Source organism: Theobroma cacao, chromosome 9, assembly GCF_053813885.1.
Source record: "Theobroma cacao isolate CCN51 chromosome 9, ASM5381388v1, whole genome shotgun sequence".
Classification (NCBI taxonomy): Eukaryota; Viridiplantae; Streptophyta; class Magnoliopsida; order Malvales; family Malvaceae; genus Theobroma; species Theobroma cacao.
Genome location: NC_142647.1, coordinates 16446110 through 16460392, shown reverse-complemented (window position 1 = coordinate 16460392; position 14283 = coordinate 16446110). Strand labels below are relative to the sequence as shown.

At 33.8% G+C, this 14283-nt stretch overlaps 2 protein-coding genes across 4 annotated transcripts; one reads left to right on the top strand and one right to left on the bottom strand.

Moving 5' to 3' along the window:
• Positions 1-1339: 1339 nt before the first annotated feature.
• On the bottom strand, positions 1340-6365 carry LOC18589384 (Thioredoxin superfamily protein). 3 transcript variants are annotated; one of them, XM_007014330.3, is made up of 8 exons: positions 6222-6365; positions 4476-4613; positions 4188-4307; positions 4024-4102; positions 3479-3565; positions 2281-2343; positions 1767-1848; positions 1340-1637 (listed from the first exon to the last, which is right to left on the bottom strand). In XM_007014330.3, exons 2-7 carry the CDS (start codon positions 4529-4531, stop codon positions 1783-1785), a joined length of 471 nt encoding a protein of 156 aa, XP_007014392.1. In that variant the 5' UTR covers positions 4532-4613; positions 6222-6365; the 3' UTR covers positions 1340-1637; positions 1767-1782. The 3 variants fall into 3 exon arrangements, with proteins under 3 accessions (XP_007014392.1, XP_007014393.1, XP_088666413.1); XM_007014331.3 differs by lacking the exon at positions 6222-6365 and adding an exon at positions 4741-4872; XM_088810287.1 differs by having other exon boundaries at positions 1394-1637; positions 1775-1848.
• Positions 6366-7356: 991 nt separating this feature from the next.
• ORP4C (OSBP(oxysterol binding protein)-related protein 4C) lies at positions 7357-14139 on the top strand. The gene is made up of 7 exons (XM_088809505.1): positions 7357-7493; positions 9702-9857; positions 11628-11873; positions 11966-12062; positions 12839-13130; positions 13381-13483; positions 13700-14139. Exons 1-7 carry the CDS (start codon positions 7491-7493, stop codon positions 13955-13957), a joined length of 1155 nt encoding a protein of 384 aa, XP_088665631.1. The 5' UTR covers positions 7357-7490; the 3' UTR covers positions 13958-14139.
• The last annotated feature ends 144 nt before the right edge of the window (positions 14140-14283 follow it).

Below are 14283 nucleotides of genomic sequence, written 5' to 3'. Positions count from 1 at the left end.
TAAAAATCCTTCATTAGTGTGTGAAAAACAACTTGATTTCAACTTTTTGATTAAGATTGAGCTTTACTTTAAATGAATATTTACTTAAATGTGGTTTATGTGAAAAATTCTTTCCTTTTGGCTTGTCCTCCTCTCGTCTGCTCATTGAGTTTTTATAGCTCATTCACATGTAAATTTTATATGTGTTTCAAATCAATAATTAGCTTGGTCACCTTATCATGAAAAGGAGCTTCAAATCTTTCTTTAATAAGTGTCTAAGGAAGCCTCTTGAAGCCCAAGGTGTTAAGTCATGTTGCGCTAATGAGTTAATCTTATTTACTTATGTTGATGTGATATTGGGAACTTTAATGTTATGTAGTCATCAACTGACATTATACTTGACATGGATATTTTATGAGAACAAATGTGGTGGCTTGTAAACCAATATGAGCACATAGATTGTGCATATGAATGTTTACATGAATGAATACATGAAACCACATGTGTAATTGTTATTAATGATCAAATGAATTTATATTTACACATTATGAGTTGAATTCCATAATTGTGTGATAGTACACATTGTTGAGTGTATGAATGATTCTATGACAATGATGTGCATGTGATTGCTGAGGGAAAAGCTTACTTGGGTCAAATGGACTTTACCTACTTAGTCGTTGCACAGATAATGGCCCGAGATCAAGTCATGAAAGAAAGTTGTTCAAAGTATTAAAAAGTAAGTGGAGTTGAAGAGTTACAATATTAATCTTATTATTTCACATTGAGTCTTAATTTTATTCTATTTTAGACTTTTGTATTATAAAAGTTAATTTTTAAGTTTAAGAGTGAAAAGATGCTTTTGATTTTATATTATAAAAGTTAATTTGTAAGTTTTAAGAGTGAAAAGATGCTTTTAAGAGCCTTAGAGAAGAAACATCTTGTGAGTGAATGTCCTTGCGAGACTATTGATGAATAGTGTACCAGAAGTCTGAGTCAACTTGAGAAATCATTGATAGAGAAATGATTATATTTTAATTTTTCAATAGTAAAAGAAATATTTAGTTCTTTTAATTTTTGAAATTTATCTATATTTATTTTGGAAAATTATCATAAATAGAGGAGCTTTACAACTTGTAAACATTAGGAGGCGACAATATTAAGACTGTCCCCGCTCTCGTGGTTCCATTGATGAAGAGTCAGAATTTGAAAAGACAAGTGACAAAGCTGTCTGAGAATCATTCATCTAACAATTTGAGTGGTCTATGAAACCAAATCATCTAAGCTAATAGAAACATACGGGCAACATCCTTTTCAACAATTTTGCTAAGCTAAGAATAGAAGGAGGGAAAAGATGGGCATGTGATAACTCTTCATCAATAGTATTTGTGTAGTTGGAAACTCTACCGTCTTCAACTGGTCTCAATAAATATATTTGAATATTTATACTCCTAGTACAGAATCCTACTAAAATGACTTTTTGAATAACTCATCTATACACCCAGCTTTAAATCAAATACTCAATTACAAGTTGCAAAACCCAAATATCCATTATTCTAAAAAGTGTTTATGCAAAACTTTGTGCATGTACCAAGCAGTGTTTAAGCATCAGGAACCGGGGGAGATAGAGGGCTATTTAGGAGGAAGTGCTGTATCCACGACTACAACATAAAAAACAAACCATTCAGACTCGCTAAAGCATAATCATCATTGATTTAACAAACACGATAATCAACCCAAAGTTCTTAAGCCAGAGAAAGAAAAGGGTAAGCATTTATATTTGTGCTCACGTCTTTACTTTGGATCTCACGTCTGTATCCCATGGCGCTTGAAGAATTCTCTAAATCCATAAGCGCTGAGATCATAGTTGAACTACATAACATAGATGTGTGAGCCAACAGATAACAACATCATGAAAGTGCACCAAAATAAAGGGAGTCGAAACACAAGAATAATAATAATAAAAAAAAAGAACACTGTATAAGTGTAACTTTATACATGAGTAGATAAATTCATATTCACCAGCTTTTCTATGCATTCATTAGTATAAAATTCTATAAAACCAAGTGACTGACAAATGAAATGAACAATGATCAGGTATAAACCCTTTTCAACGTACAGAATGCCCAGAAACCTACTATATGAAAAGCATTCACATATAAACAGAGGAAAACCTGAAAAGCTTGTATTTGCAGAGGGAAACATATAGGAACAAAGCTAAAAAGATAAGAATGGTTGAAAGCATCTGATATGCTATTAAAATCATAACAAATTTTAGGAAAAGAAGAATGCACCAAAACTCACAGGTAGAACTTTTACAGAATATCTTGTAATACTTTTATCAGCAACCCTCCCTTGGTCGGCTGCCTGCAATATAATTTCATATTAAATGCTAACACAGTAATCTGGCCACCTTACATGGCAACATTTTCAAAATCCATATCTCCAGCAACAATATACAGCATCCACAACCAATCAGGCACAAATTAATAGATTGACAAGATTATTACTAAACATAGAATCCAACATGAACTACAACAGAAATTAAAGAATAAAATAAATTGTGCCGATAAGATTCATATCAATGCAGCTTAATGTCAGATGAACTTATGGGAAAACTACGTATAATAAAGTAGTTAAACTGCGTAAACTCTCAGAACTCTCCCCCAAGGTGAGCTTTGGCTCAAAGTATCTAGAGCTCACAAGTTCAAGCTGCAAAAACAGCCACTCTATAAAGCAGTAGTACTGTTGCATGCATTTACCCTCCCCAGACTCTAAAATACAAGAGCCCATGCATGAATACCCCGTTTCTTTACTGGAACTCTCCCTCAAGGTTGAACTGCTGAAAATGACATCTTCATGGTTACTATAACTGTTTTACATTGGCCAGAAAAAATAACTGGTCCAAATAAGAATAATCTTTTGCTTAGATTTTGTCAATATCACCAGTTCCGCAGCTTAAGCAAACTCCAACTTTCTTAAAACGGAAAAGAAAATCACATTTGTTCAAAAGCCTCAAAATGGAAATAACGGAAATCAAATTTCACATTTGTTTTAATTTCGAAGTTAGAAGAAAGAAGAACCACCAAAGAAAAGTCACTGAAATTTTCTTAGCAGTATAATTTCACTCAGCCACACAACACATCTCCTGCTGCACCACAAACCGAAGGCACAACCACATCCAATGCCTCTAACTACCAACACATGCAAAACACTGTTACAATTGGCATCAGTTTCAACTACACCCATTTATCTAGCCATACAACTATAAGGACTGTTTCTTCATGCAAATGGCAATCATTGCCGATCAGGAATTATTATAGGTATTGCAACTGTTAGATTTATGCATGTTTTAAAAAAACATGCAAGCCCTAAACAACTCCCAATTAGATGTCTTTAACTTTGGCATGCCATGACCAGTTAATGGCAAATTATTGAAAAATGGACCAAAACAAGCAAATAGCAGTAGAGGAGAAAGTATACATAAAGAGAAGTCACATACTTGTTCTGGACTATGGAATATTTCAATGAATGGATATTCCTTTTTCTGCCGTGTTATGCAAAACCCTGGATATTTAGGGCACTCAACCTGGAAAAGAATAACACAAGAAACTAGATTGTGACAGTAAGAAAAGAATAAAGAAACTAAAGTATGGTGAGATAGCACAAATTCTGTCATTGAATTATAGAAACAACAACAACAACAGAGGGCTCTTGTTTGGTGCAGTGATACTTTTAGCACATAGAAGTTCTTTGCCTTGTACTACATAATGCGAAATGACCCTCGCATTTCATAAACCATAATCCTTCCCCAAGGTTTGAGTTCAAGGCTTCCAAATCAAAAATAGCTGTCAGCCTGTCCCCTAGCAGACAGACAAGAGTGTGTACAGAGCATCCATTTTATGCTGAAGATGCTAAAGATTAGAAGCATACTCTCATTTTAGCCGACAATCACATAGGACCATGCTTTAGTGAGACTGTAATAATGTAATGAGTAACAACCCCTTTCTTTAAAACAGAAACGCATTCTCAGAAGAAAAACATTACGCGCATAAATTTAACATTCGGATAGAACTCAGCAGCAGCTTCCTCCAGCACTCGATCAAGATGCATTGTGTAGTTTCCCCTGCATTATAATAAAGACTATAAAATCAGATATAATACAGAAAACTATACAAAAGGGAAAGAGCGGGATTTGGGTTTCAAGTGACCTGATAGTGAATGCAACAACGACTGGGCGACCTTGATGAAGGAGCTGGACAAATTCACGCTCAGATGTGAAATGAATAACCCGTGATGGCCCAAGATCTTTTGGATAACCAGTATAATACCTTGAATTGTCACAAATAGATAAGGTTAACAGAAATTCTCTATCAAACAACATTCTTATTAATACATTAAATGCTTAAAACTACTTAATCAAAAACAAAAACAAAGTTATTGAAAATAATGTAATTGCATTAGTATTCGTAACAGTAAGGGTAAATGAATTATCTTACTTGCAAGTTGAACGGAGATGACCCATCATTCTATCAAAAAACGCTTGTTCCCCCATTTTGAAAAAGCAGCGTTACCAAACCAACTCTTCAATCATTTCAGAAGCTGTAATTTTTGCATGGTCTTGTTAAACGCAGAAGCTGCACAGTGCGATGAAAAAACTTCATAAAGCTAATCCGTTTCATATTCCAATTGAAATTAATTGAAATGCTTCAATCAAAAACATCATATGCAGAATCAATGAAAAAGGAGAAACGCGATACAAACTGGGTCTGGCTGTGGAGACCGGAGAGAGGGAGGAATTGCTGGTGAGTAGGCTGGGTTTGGTTTGAGAGAGAAGAACTGAGGAAGGCTTACTCGGGCTGGGTGTGATTTTTATCAATAGGCCGAACATACTTGGCCTCCCGCTTTTCTATAACAGACGAACGACGCCGTATCATGTCTACCAAAGAGCATCTTGACGGGCCCCCTCTAGTAATTAAAAACCAAACTCTCTGGGCCTTCTGAATTGGGTTTTGATACCCGTTAACGTAAGCATGTTTGCTTTCTCCTTTTGTTTTCTTTTAGATATTTTTTTAAAATACTTATTTGCTTTCTCCTTTTGTTTTCTTAGTATGACAGGTTTTTTTATATGTGAATTGACAATTACTTGGATCAGGGAAACAATTAATACGTTCCAAAATCTCTTAACTCTTTACTATGTTCGCAAATGGGATTGATTTAGAGTTCTCAAAAAGCAGCGGAGGCCCACCCGCCCAAAGAAGATAGATACAAGTTCATTTTAGCAACTTCTAACTCTCATACCCAAGAGACCCACAGCCAAAACTTGATGCAACTAAGAAGCCCACGAAATGGGCAACAATCTATTAACAAAAACAACATGCCCAGCAAACTATCCGGCAATGAGGCTTACTTACATAACCTAAAAGAAATCCCTTCTTAAACTAGTAGGTTTTACCTTTACCCTCCATTGGAGAGTCCATGATATAAACCTCAAGTGGGAAAACTTCCCCAATTCTGCCATAAGACTATTTTCAAGTGTTTCAAAGATATTTCTTTTCACAACCATCGTACGCCAAGACTTTTTATAGCACAGCATATCAAAATTTTCCAAAAATAAAATTTCCACAATTATTGTTTTTTCCTCTATCTTCAAGCTTTGATTAGTTTACACTCCCCTCTAAATCCCACGCAGACAACGTACTCAGACTCATTAATCAGTGGTGACCAAGCGGAGCCAGTTAAAAACAAAATTTTCAACTACAGTTTTCATTTTCTCCATAAAGCTAATAAGCTTAGGCCTCCTCTAATTACAAAGCGCATTCCGTAAAGTCTATTGATTGCTTTAACGAATTTCCGCTACTGTTAAATAACATTCACAAAAATCTCTATAACTATAAATCTTTTTGCTTATAAGAACAAAAAAGGAAAAATTTTCATTAAAACTAACTAAACAGAGTAAATTTTAAATTATTTAATTTTACAAATTATATATATAAATAAATTAACTTAAAACTAACCCAAATTTTTTTAAAAAAAAAACTCAACTGCGCCTAATATCAAAATTCTTAACAGAGCAGACGTCAGTTCCCAAAATTTCAAATTTTCAATTCCATTCCTTCTTAAGTTCTTAGCAACCAAACAAAAACCCTAGGGTTTCGAAACCGCAAAAAAATCCAACTAAGATTCCAAAACAGAACGAAAATAACAAAGAAGAAGTCAATTACGAAAATAAAGAAAGAACAAACCTGAGATTTCTTGGAGAAGTGGAAAATTTAGGGACTTCGTTTAGAGAGAGATCAAATAGTAACGAGAGAGAGAAAAACCCTAGAAATTTTGAAAGAAGATGAAGAAGCGTTTTGATTTTTTTTTTTTTTTTAGTTCAAAGAGAGCAAATGAGAAGAGAGAGAGAGAGAGAGATGAGGAAACATGCCGTAGAGAGAGCCTTCCTCCCCCTTTTTTTTTTTTGGGAAAATATTAATTAAAAATAAAATTAAGAATATTATGGAGGTTACGTGGAATGACCAAGACCGTGGATTTAAAGTTAGAGTTTTTTTTTTTTTCCTTTTATATCTTTTCCCCAATCGAAGTGAAGTGCTGAAATCACCTTAACAGGAGTGAGAGTGAGGGTACTGGCGTAGTGTCCCAAAAATTTCAAATTATAGAAACTAGAGTATGACCCGTGTGCAACACATGGCCTCTTGGCAATCCCCTTCAACAGTAAATTCTGATCTCTTTGCGGCCCTTTATTTCTCTCTCTTTGCTTCAACAATAAATTATGATCTCTTTGCAGCCTTTTCTTCTCTCTCTTTGCTTCAATATCTTTTTTCTTTTATTCTCTCTGTACTCCATGTGGTCAATTACGAAAGCTCTTGGAGCTTTTTTTCAAATATGTTATAGATTATCGAATTTCAAAATTCAAGCATTACCGCATGAAGAACTAATCTCATCTCCTATATATATAAAATATTTAAAAAAGAGAACTTGTCAACAATTAACTTAATCGGTATTATTTGGGTATCAAATCATGACAAGAATGTTTCACTTTATGGTGTTTTGGTCATTCAGGGTATTGTTGCGCATGGACGAGGTGGTCAAAAGCATTTCTTGGCTGTATAATTGGGGGGGATGGGGAGGATTTTTATCAATAGGCTAAACTTAGTTGGATTTCCCGTACTGGCTCTCATCTTACCATTAGAAGAATAAATAAATAGGGACATTCTAGGTCAAACTTGACAGGGTTCATGCCCTGCTCAGTTGGGCAAATGACTGCCGCTGCTTGTCACTTGTCAGTAGCCCCATCGCATAAATAGATTTATTTACGAACAACTGTTGCCATATTTATTGTCATTTACTCGGTCTCTCTCCTTCTCTATAAGTAAAACTTTATAGTTTTTTCCTCGTATACCCATTCCTCTCCCTCAACAAAGCCTCTGTTACTGTTACCTTCCCATCTTTTCTACAGAAACATTTTCTGCTCCTTGGGATTTCGGGTTGCTTATCTCCTCTCCCTTCAAATGGTACGAACAATTACGTTTTGCTTCTGTCTTTTCTTAAGTGTATAGCATGCATGTGCACACACATATATATGATTTAAATCATGCATTTTCAAGAACATCTTTATATCAGTAGTTAGTAACAGAAGTGACTTTATTGTGTTTCTTTCTCAAAAGTAAAAACTCTTTTTGTCATCTGCTGTTGGATGATATATGATTCATTGATCCTGCTCAAAATCTCCCAGCCGGCTGTTTTCCGGCACCGGGAAGCAGGGTTTGGGATACCAAAGGGGCCGTTTTTCTGGTGATTCTCCACTCGAATCCATTGATATAAATTATGTTATTATGTTGCTTTCTGTGCAAATTTAGAAAAGCGTCAAATCATTAGTATTGGGAGTAGGAAACTGCTAGTCATGTGGGCGATTGGCATCTCTCTATATAGTGTTTGGCTCAATCTACAAGAGAGGATTAAAAAAACGGCATAGGCATAGGCATGGTTGCCCTTGCCCAGGCCATTAGCACGTGCAGAGAAATCAAAAAGATCAACAAATTAAAAATGGAGTGATGCGAAGAGGTTTCTTTTTTCTTTCCAAATGTGATGGTCTTTTGCTTTGGTTTTTCCTCTGCTATTAATTGTTTCATATACATGACTTGCTTGTGTTTTTTGATGGGGAATCCATCTGCCTGCCTTCCCACTGATTCCATATGTCAACTCCTCGTTTAATTTATATTCCCAAAGTTGTTTCTTTTATATATATATATATATATATATATATATATTTATTTTCCAATTATCCTACATATTTGTTTCTTTTTGCATAGCCTTTTTCATAGAGCTATAGGAAGGAAAGGTGTGGATATTCGGCGTAAATTTGTGATGATTTGCTTAAGATTTCTAGGCAGTGAATTTCTATATATAGATATCATTGTCATACCAGCAGGTTTGAACTTTACATCTTAGTTACTATAAATAAGAATAACAATGCAAAATTGCAAAGCCCTATTCATTTCAATTTTTTGTCCTTTGCTTCGTCATGAATTTATACAATTATTTTTACACACCCTTGCTTTACTCAACGAAAAAGAGAAAAGCAAAAGTGTTGCTTTCCGTCTGTATATATCTTGTCTGTACACACAAGTCTGATTGCATTTCCTTTATACATTTGCTTCAATTTACTTGGGAGGTAAGTAAATTAAACAATATACTGTTCAGACTTAATTTTAAGCAAAGAAACACTAAAATATTTATTATTTACAAATCAATAAATTTCCATGAATGTTTAGTAATGAAACAGTTGAACTGTTGGTCAAATATATTAAATTTGTACTTTTCATTATACATTAGCTAAATATTATTTAATTCATATGATAGACGACATAGTGTCCCACTTCATTTAAAATTATTACAAGTTTGGCATAAAACAGCTACGCTTTTAAAAGAATTTGTTCAGTGGTACAAAGCTAAAACTCTTGGGATCCAATTTTCAACCATGCATTAATATATTCCGTACTCGAATTAATGTTTTTTATGAAGATTAGATTGAAGTATATTACTAGTATTAATTAAATTCACAACTCCCAACAGTAATTTTTGCTGTGGAATTAAATTTAATTTTATTAAGCAAAAAGTTCCTTTTAATTATACTTTGACCATTTATTTTTTGCAATTAGTAGATTTTACTATATGCAAAAAGTAAAAAGTAAAATTAGGTGATTCATAATTAGGACTTGTGGAAATAAAATATAGTAGTATTAACTGTTCAAACTATGTGTTGCCCATTAAAATAGTACTATAATATTTTGTGACTGCTTTATCTTTGCGTTTTACCATTTTTTTTTTTACTTAGAATATTACAATAGCATTAAATAAAAGTGTCCACTGAAAAAAAATTAGATTCCATCTAAAGCTTTTACAAAGTACAATAACACCATAATTGGCTAAAATTATACGACAATAATTAATGTCTATAAAGGTGCCTAATTTCCATAGACAAGTACCTTTATTTTCGTAGAATTTCACATCCTGCCTAGGAAAAAGAAGCAAAAAAAGTTGAAAATAAAAACAATAGACAAGTCAGCTTATAAGTTGTCATAAATCACATTTAGATTGTGGTGGGGAACTCTCTTTAATAAGAAAATGAATATAGCAGAGTCATTGTTTTTTTTTTTTTTTTTTTTTTTTTGTATTGAGCAAAGGGAATTACTAAATGCTGATGGTGCTACTCTGGATAGGTAACGAGAAGTAAGGATGAGACCAAAGTGGTTCTCACGAGGCCATTATCATTAGACGGTGACTCGGAGGTCGATTATAGGGCTCCTAATCTCATCCAAAGACTTTCAAGCCTTTTCAAGAACGTACGACCTGGCTCTGATCTCACCCACTTTAAGGCAAGTTTAACCTGCTTTTCCTTTCACCCAAAATTAATATGCCAAGGACCCATAATCGGGCTTTTCAAGATTTGGGCACCACCTCATTACATTAAATCAAAGTGTTTCAAAGTTATCAAGAGGTTGTTAATTCGATTTATAAAATCATTTGTCTTAGTAGTAATTAAGTAGTCATGTTTGAGTACATGTGATTTATTATGATTTTATTCTATAGGAGTTGTAATAATTTAACTAAAAGTAATTAACTCAAGATAATTTGATTGATAAAATCATTTCATATCAAGTCTTACATGCGCATCTGACTTATCATGAGACTATTCGATATGAGTTGTAATAATTTAGTTAAAAATAATTAACTCATGTTAATTGGATTGATAAAACCATTTATCTCAACAGTAGGTGATTTTATTTGAGTCTTAATCTTTCCAATCCTTCTTAATTTTGACTTAGAACTTGAAGCATCTATTTCCTCTAAAGAAAAGAATTTTTTAAATTTAAACCCTTCAAATGGAACAAGTAGAGTCTTTTAAAATATATATATATAAAAATGTGGCGGCACTCACAAGTTTATTAGTTGAGTCATTTGACTTGAAGGTTTTTATTATAATAGAATAATAGGAAGGCCAGAATTCAATTGGTTATGTAAGGAAACTTGCAATCTCAAATATAGAAAAATAGAGAGATGTGTGTTTTCCGATGTGTAGGTGGTAGGTGGGTAGGTGGCAATAATTAATTCATTAACTAGCCTTTTTGGCTTATTATGCGTATGAAAGGAGAATGCTAAATGCTAGTATCAAAATGTTCTATCACAGAAGCAAATCTCTTGTTTTTTTCCTCAAAATTTTGCATCATTTACTTTCATGCCATTGTTTCCATCAATTATTTTTTCTTATAATATATGTTGTACGATACCAATTGAAAACGATATGAATCCATATATTGTATCAAGTTTTATCAAACATTGAAATGTATCACATGAAACACGAAATGTATTATTCAATACGATATGATACATTTTTCTAAGCTTTTATCTCAGCTAATTGAATCGTGAAAGACTAACTTTTACAAGTTTCAAAGATTTAGACTTGTAGATAAAATAATATTTTAAAAAATTGGTTCCCATTTTGACTCCGACATATTAAATGTTATTTAATTTTTATTAATAAATTGACATGAAAAATATATATTTTATTTAAAAATATAGATTATTAGGTAACATGTTGAGAGTTTAAATTAAAAAACAATAATCTTTGAAATTAATAGCAGATAATGCTTAATTCTATTAATAAATATAACATTTTTAAATTTTTTTATTTTACATGTGTACTTATTATTTATAATTAATTTTAAATTTTTTTACCATATGTTAATACTCGATACTCAATATGTATTTCAATTTAATAGTTATATATATAACATTAACTACCATATGTAAAATGCTAACAAGTTTTAATTATTATTTGTGTGTACAAAAATTAGTTAAGAGAGAAAAACAAGACAGGAAAATAAAAAAAAAAACAAAAATTATAAGAAGAAAAGGCGGACCAAAAAAAAATAAAGACATACGTTTAGAAAAAAGAAATATATTTACATATGTCCATTAATTTGTCCCTACTTAATTTAAGCTTAAATAACAAATAACTATAATGCAGTGTAGATCATTGGTTCATAAAAGAGTTGGTGTTGGCCACTGTCCTCTGAAATTTGTACAGAAATTAATTAATGACATTTTAGTTGTTTGTTAATGGTGGGTGTTATTGCAAAATTCAGCTGCCACCTCTCTTCAACTTTCCAAAGTCACATCTTCAATGCTATGGAGAAACAGTGTACTGCATCGGTAGTGACATGTTAAGCAGATGTAGCCTGGCTGACAACTCAGTCGACCGATTCACCTCGGTTGTGGCATGGAGCATTTCCACATTGCGTCCTCCAATATTTGGGGTTGCCCCTTACAACCCTATCCTCGGTGAGACGCATCATGTCTCAAGGGCAAATCTCAATGTCCTACTTGAACAGGTACTCCTCATTGCCTCCAATTACTAGCTTCACTTTAAAATTAATTCAATGATCTTAGGACAAGCTTGACAGTAGTTCCAATTTCGTTACAGATTTCTCATCACCCGCCTGTTTCTGCACTCCATGCAACTGATGAGGAACAAAATATAGAACTCATCTGGTGTCAGCAGTGTGTTTCTAAATTCCACGGTACCTTATCAATTTTCTTATTCTCTTCATTTACTTTTCAAGCAGATTGAAGATATAATATATTGCATATGAACTATGACTGGATTGTCTAATCGTACCTCTGTCCTGGTGCTCTAAACGCTTCTAACCCAAAGAAAGAGAAAATTATGTTGCCTTTTTTCATCCGAGTTTCGTATTCTATTCTAAACCTGACTGTTTTGGCTTAGGTGGCTGTTGGTAGTAGTTAATTTGGGTTGAGTTATTTCAGCTTAATCATGCTCATCAGGATGTGAGTTCAGGTAGTTCGTTATTAAAATCAACCATGAATTCGAGTTGTGGGTTTAATCGGGGTCTAGTTTTTGATGAATTGTTCAAATCTAAGTTAGCTTTTGCCTCTAGGTATTGGCATCCAATAATGCAGTATGACAGGATTTAGCATTAACTCCAGAACAGGATTATGCAAAGGTGCCTTATCTTTTTCTAATGCTAGGTAGGCCACTCTTGTTTCTTGGTTCTTAGTTCCCCTCTTAGATAATGGCGATGTTCCTCAAGTCCATGCCCGCGAGCACTTTGCTAATTTGCACAGGGCACATAAAGGCTAGGCCAATAATCTTCTTAATTTTTTCCCGTTGTCTGCAGAATCTATATCCAACACTGTCTTCAATGGCAAATTATCTGGCCCAGTTCTCCTTTGAGGCGCACTGTTTCTAGTTTTTACGAGTAATGATTGCTTTAGCTGTTTCCGCTAGTTTGATGTTTAGTTACTTGCTCTTACATCTCAAATACCAATATCGTAGGTGCTTCGGTGGAAACTGAGGTGCGAGGGAAAAGGCAACTGAAGCTCCTAAGTCGAGGAGAAACGTACGAAATGAACTCTCCGAACCTCTTGATAAGATTTCTTCCAATTCCAGGAGTTGATTGGGCTGGAAATGTTAGAATCAGATGCCCAGAGAGTGGCCTTGAAGCCGAGTTACGCTATGGACCCAAGTCTTTTCTAGGGCTTAGAGGAAGCCATAAATCAGTTAAAGGAAAGATCTATGAAACATCAACAAGGAGGACTCTTTTTGAAGTTAATGGCCATTGGGATAGGTATATAGCTTCTAAAAGTTCACCTATAGGGAGACTGCCTTTTTCTTCTGACTTTCCTCCTCCAATTAAAGGAATAATCAATATATTATTAAAATCTAAGTCTGCGTAGGTATTAAATTTCTAACCCAAAATTTGGACTTATAGGAAATAGCTTTTATGCACTTATTCAATGGTGAGCATTTCTTAAAGTCTGTTATATATGTAGCTGTAGACTGTGGAGTGATATGTAACTATTTCTAATTTCCTGCAGAACTGTTACAATGAAGGACATCAACAGTGGAAAGCTTTCTATTATATACAATGCAAAAGATGTCTTTTCAGGACTGAAAACTCCCGTTGTTAATGATCTGCAGGTAATTCTTTACAACATTTGAACCCTTATTACTACCTACATGTTGGCCAACTTGTTTACCTCTTTCCACAAGAAACATATTTTCTCATGTATATACAAGGTTAATTGGTTGAGTTTTCGATCTTGTAAGAATTGTTAGCTTTTTATTTCTATGTAGCTTGACATGCATACACGATTATATATGTTCATGTCATGTGTGCATCTTTTTCCTCTTCAGGGAGTGCGGTCGAGTGAATCAGCTGTAGTATGGAGCGAGCTAAGCCAGGCCATAATGAGCCAAGATTGGGAGAAAGCAAAAGAAGCCAAGAATGCTCTCGAGGAAAAACAAAGGGAGCTCTTGAGAGAACGAGAGTCAAAAGGAGCAACTTGGGTTCCTCAACATTTCTGTGTGACTTACAGCAAAGATGGTGGTTGGGATTGTTCACCAACTCAACAATGGGTTCCACCTGCTCCAATTGTTGTTCCTCTTTCATAATCTAATTATGATCAGCAGAAAACTTAGCAGCTTATTCTCAACCCCCTCTTTTGGGGCTTTTAGATTTATTATTAAAATTCAAACTATTGTTGGAACTAAACTTGTAAACAAACTAAATGCTTACATATCATTTAATCTGATAAACTTCAAGTCATATTTACTGAAACAAAATCATTCCAACGTTGAGCAATTAGTGGGACAAAGAATTAGCTACAATTTTCCTGGTCCCCATCAATTCATATTCCACAAGTTTGGTATTGTTTGTCCAATAAGGATGACATATTGGTAGTAGAATAAAAGGTTATTCATTGATTGGTTTTGCCATC

What these genes read in the sequence shown, in the direction of transcription:
- LOC18589384 (XM_007014330.3), bottom strand. Translation starts at nt 4,531, where the DNA reads ATGGGGGAACAAGCGTTTTTTGATAGAATGATGGGTCATCTCCGTTCA. An exon ending in CATCTCCGTTCAACTTGCAA is followed by an intron (nt 4,308 to 4,475) that starts GTAAGATAATTC and finishes TGACAATTCAAG; the next exon opens with GTATTATACTGGTTATCCAA. An exon ending in CGAATGTTAAATTTATGCGC is followed by an intron (nt 3,566 to 4,023) that starts GTAATGTTTTTC and finishes ATTCTTTTCCAG; the next exon opens with GTTGAGTGCCCTAAATATCC.
- ORP4C (XM_088809505.1), top strand. An exon ending in CTGATCTCACCCACTTTAAG is followed by an intron (nt 9,858 to 11,627) that starts GCAAGTTTAACC and finishes TGCAAAATTCAG; the next exon opens with CTGCCACCTCTCTTCAACTT. An exon ending in GTTAATGGCCATTGGGATAG is followed by an intron (nt 13,131 to 13,380) that starts GTATATAGCTTC and finishes AATTTCCTGCAG; the next exon opens with AACTGTTACAATGAAGGACA.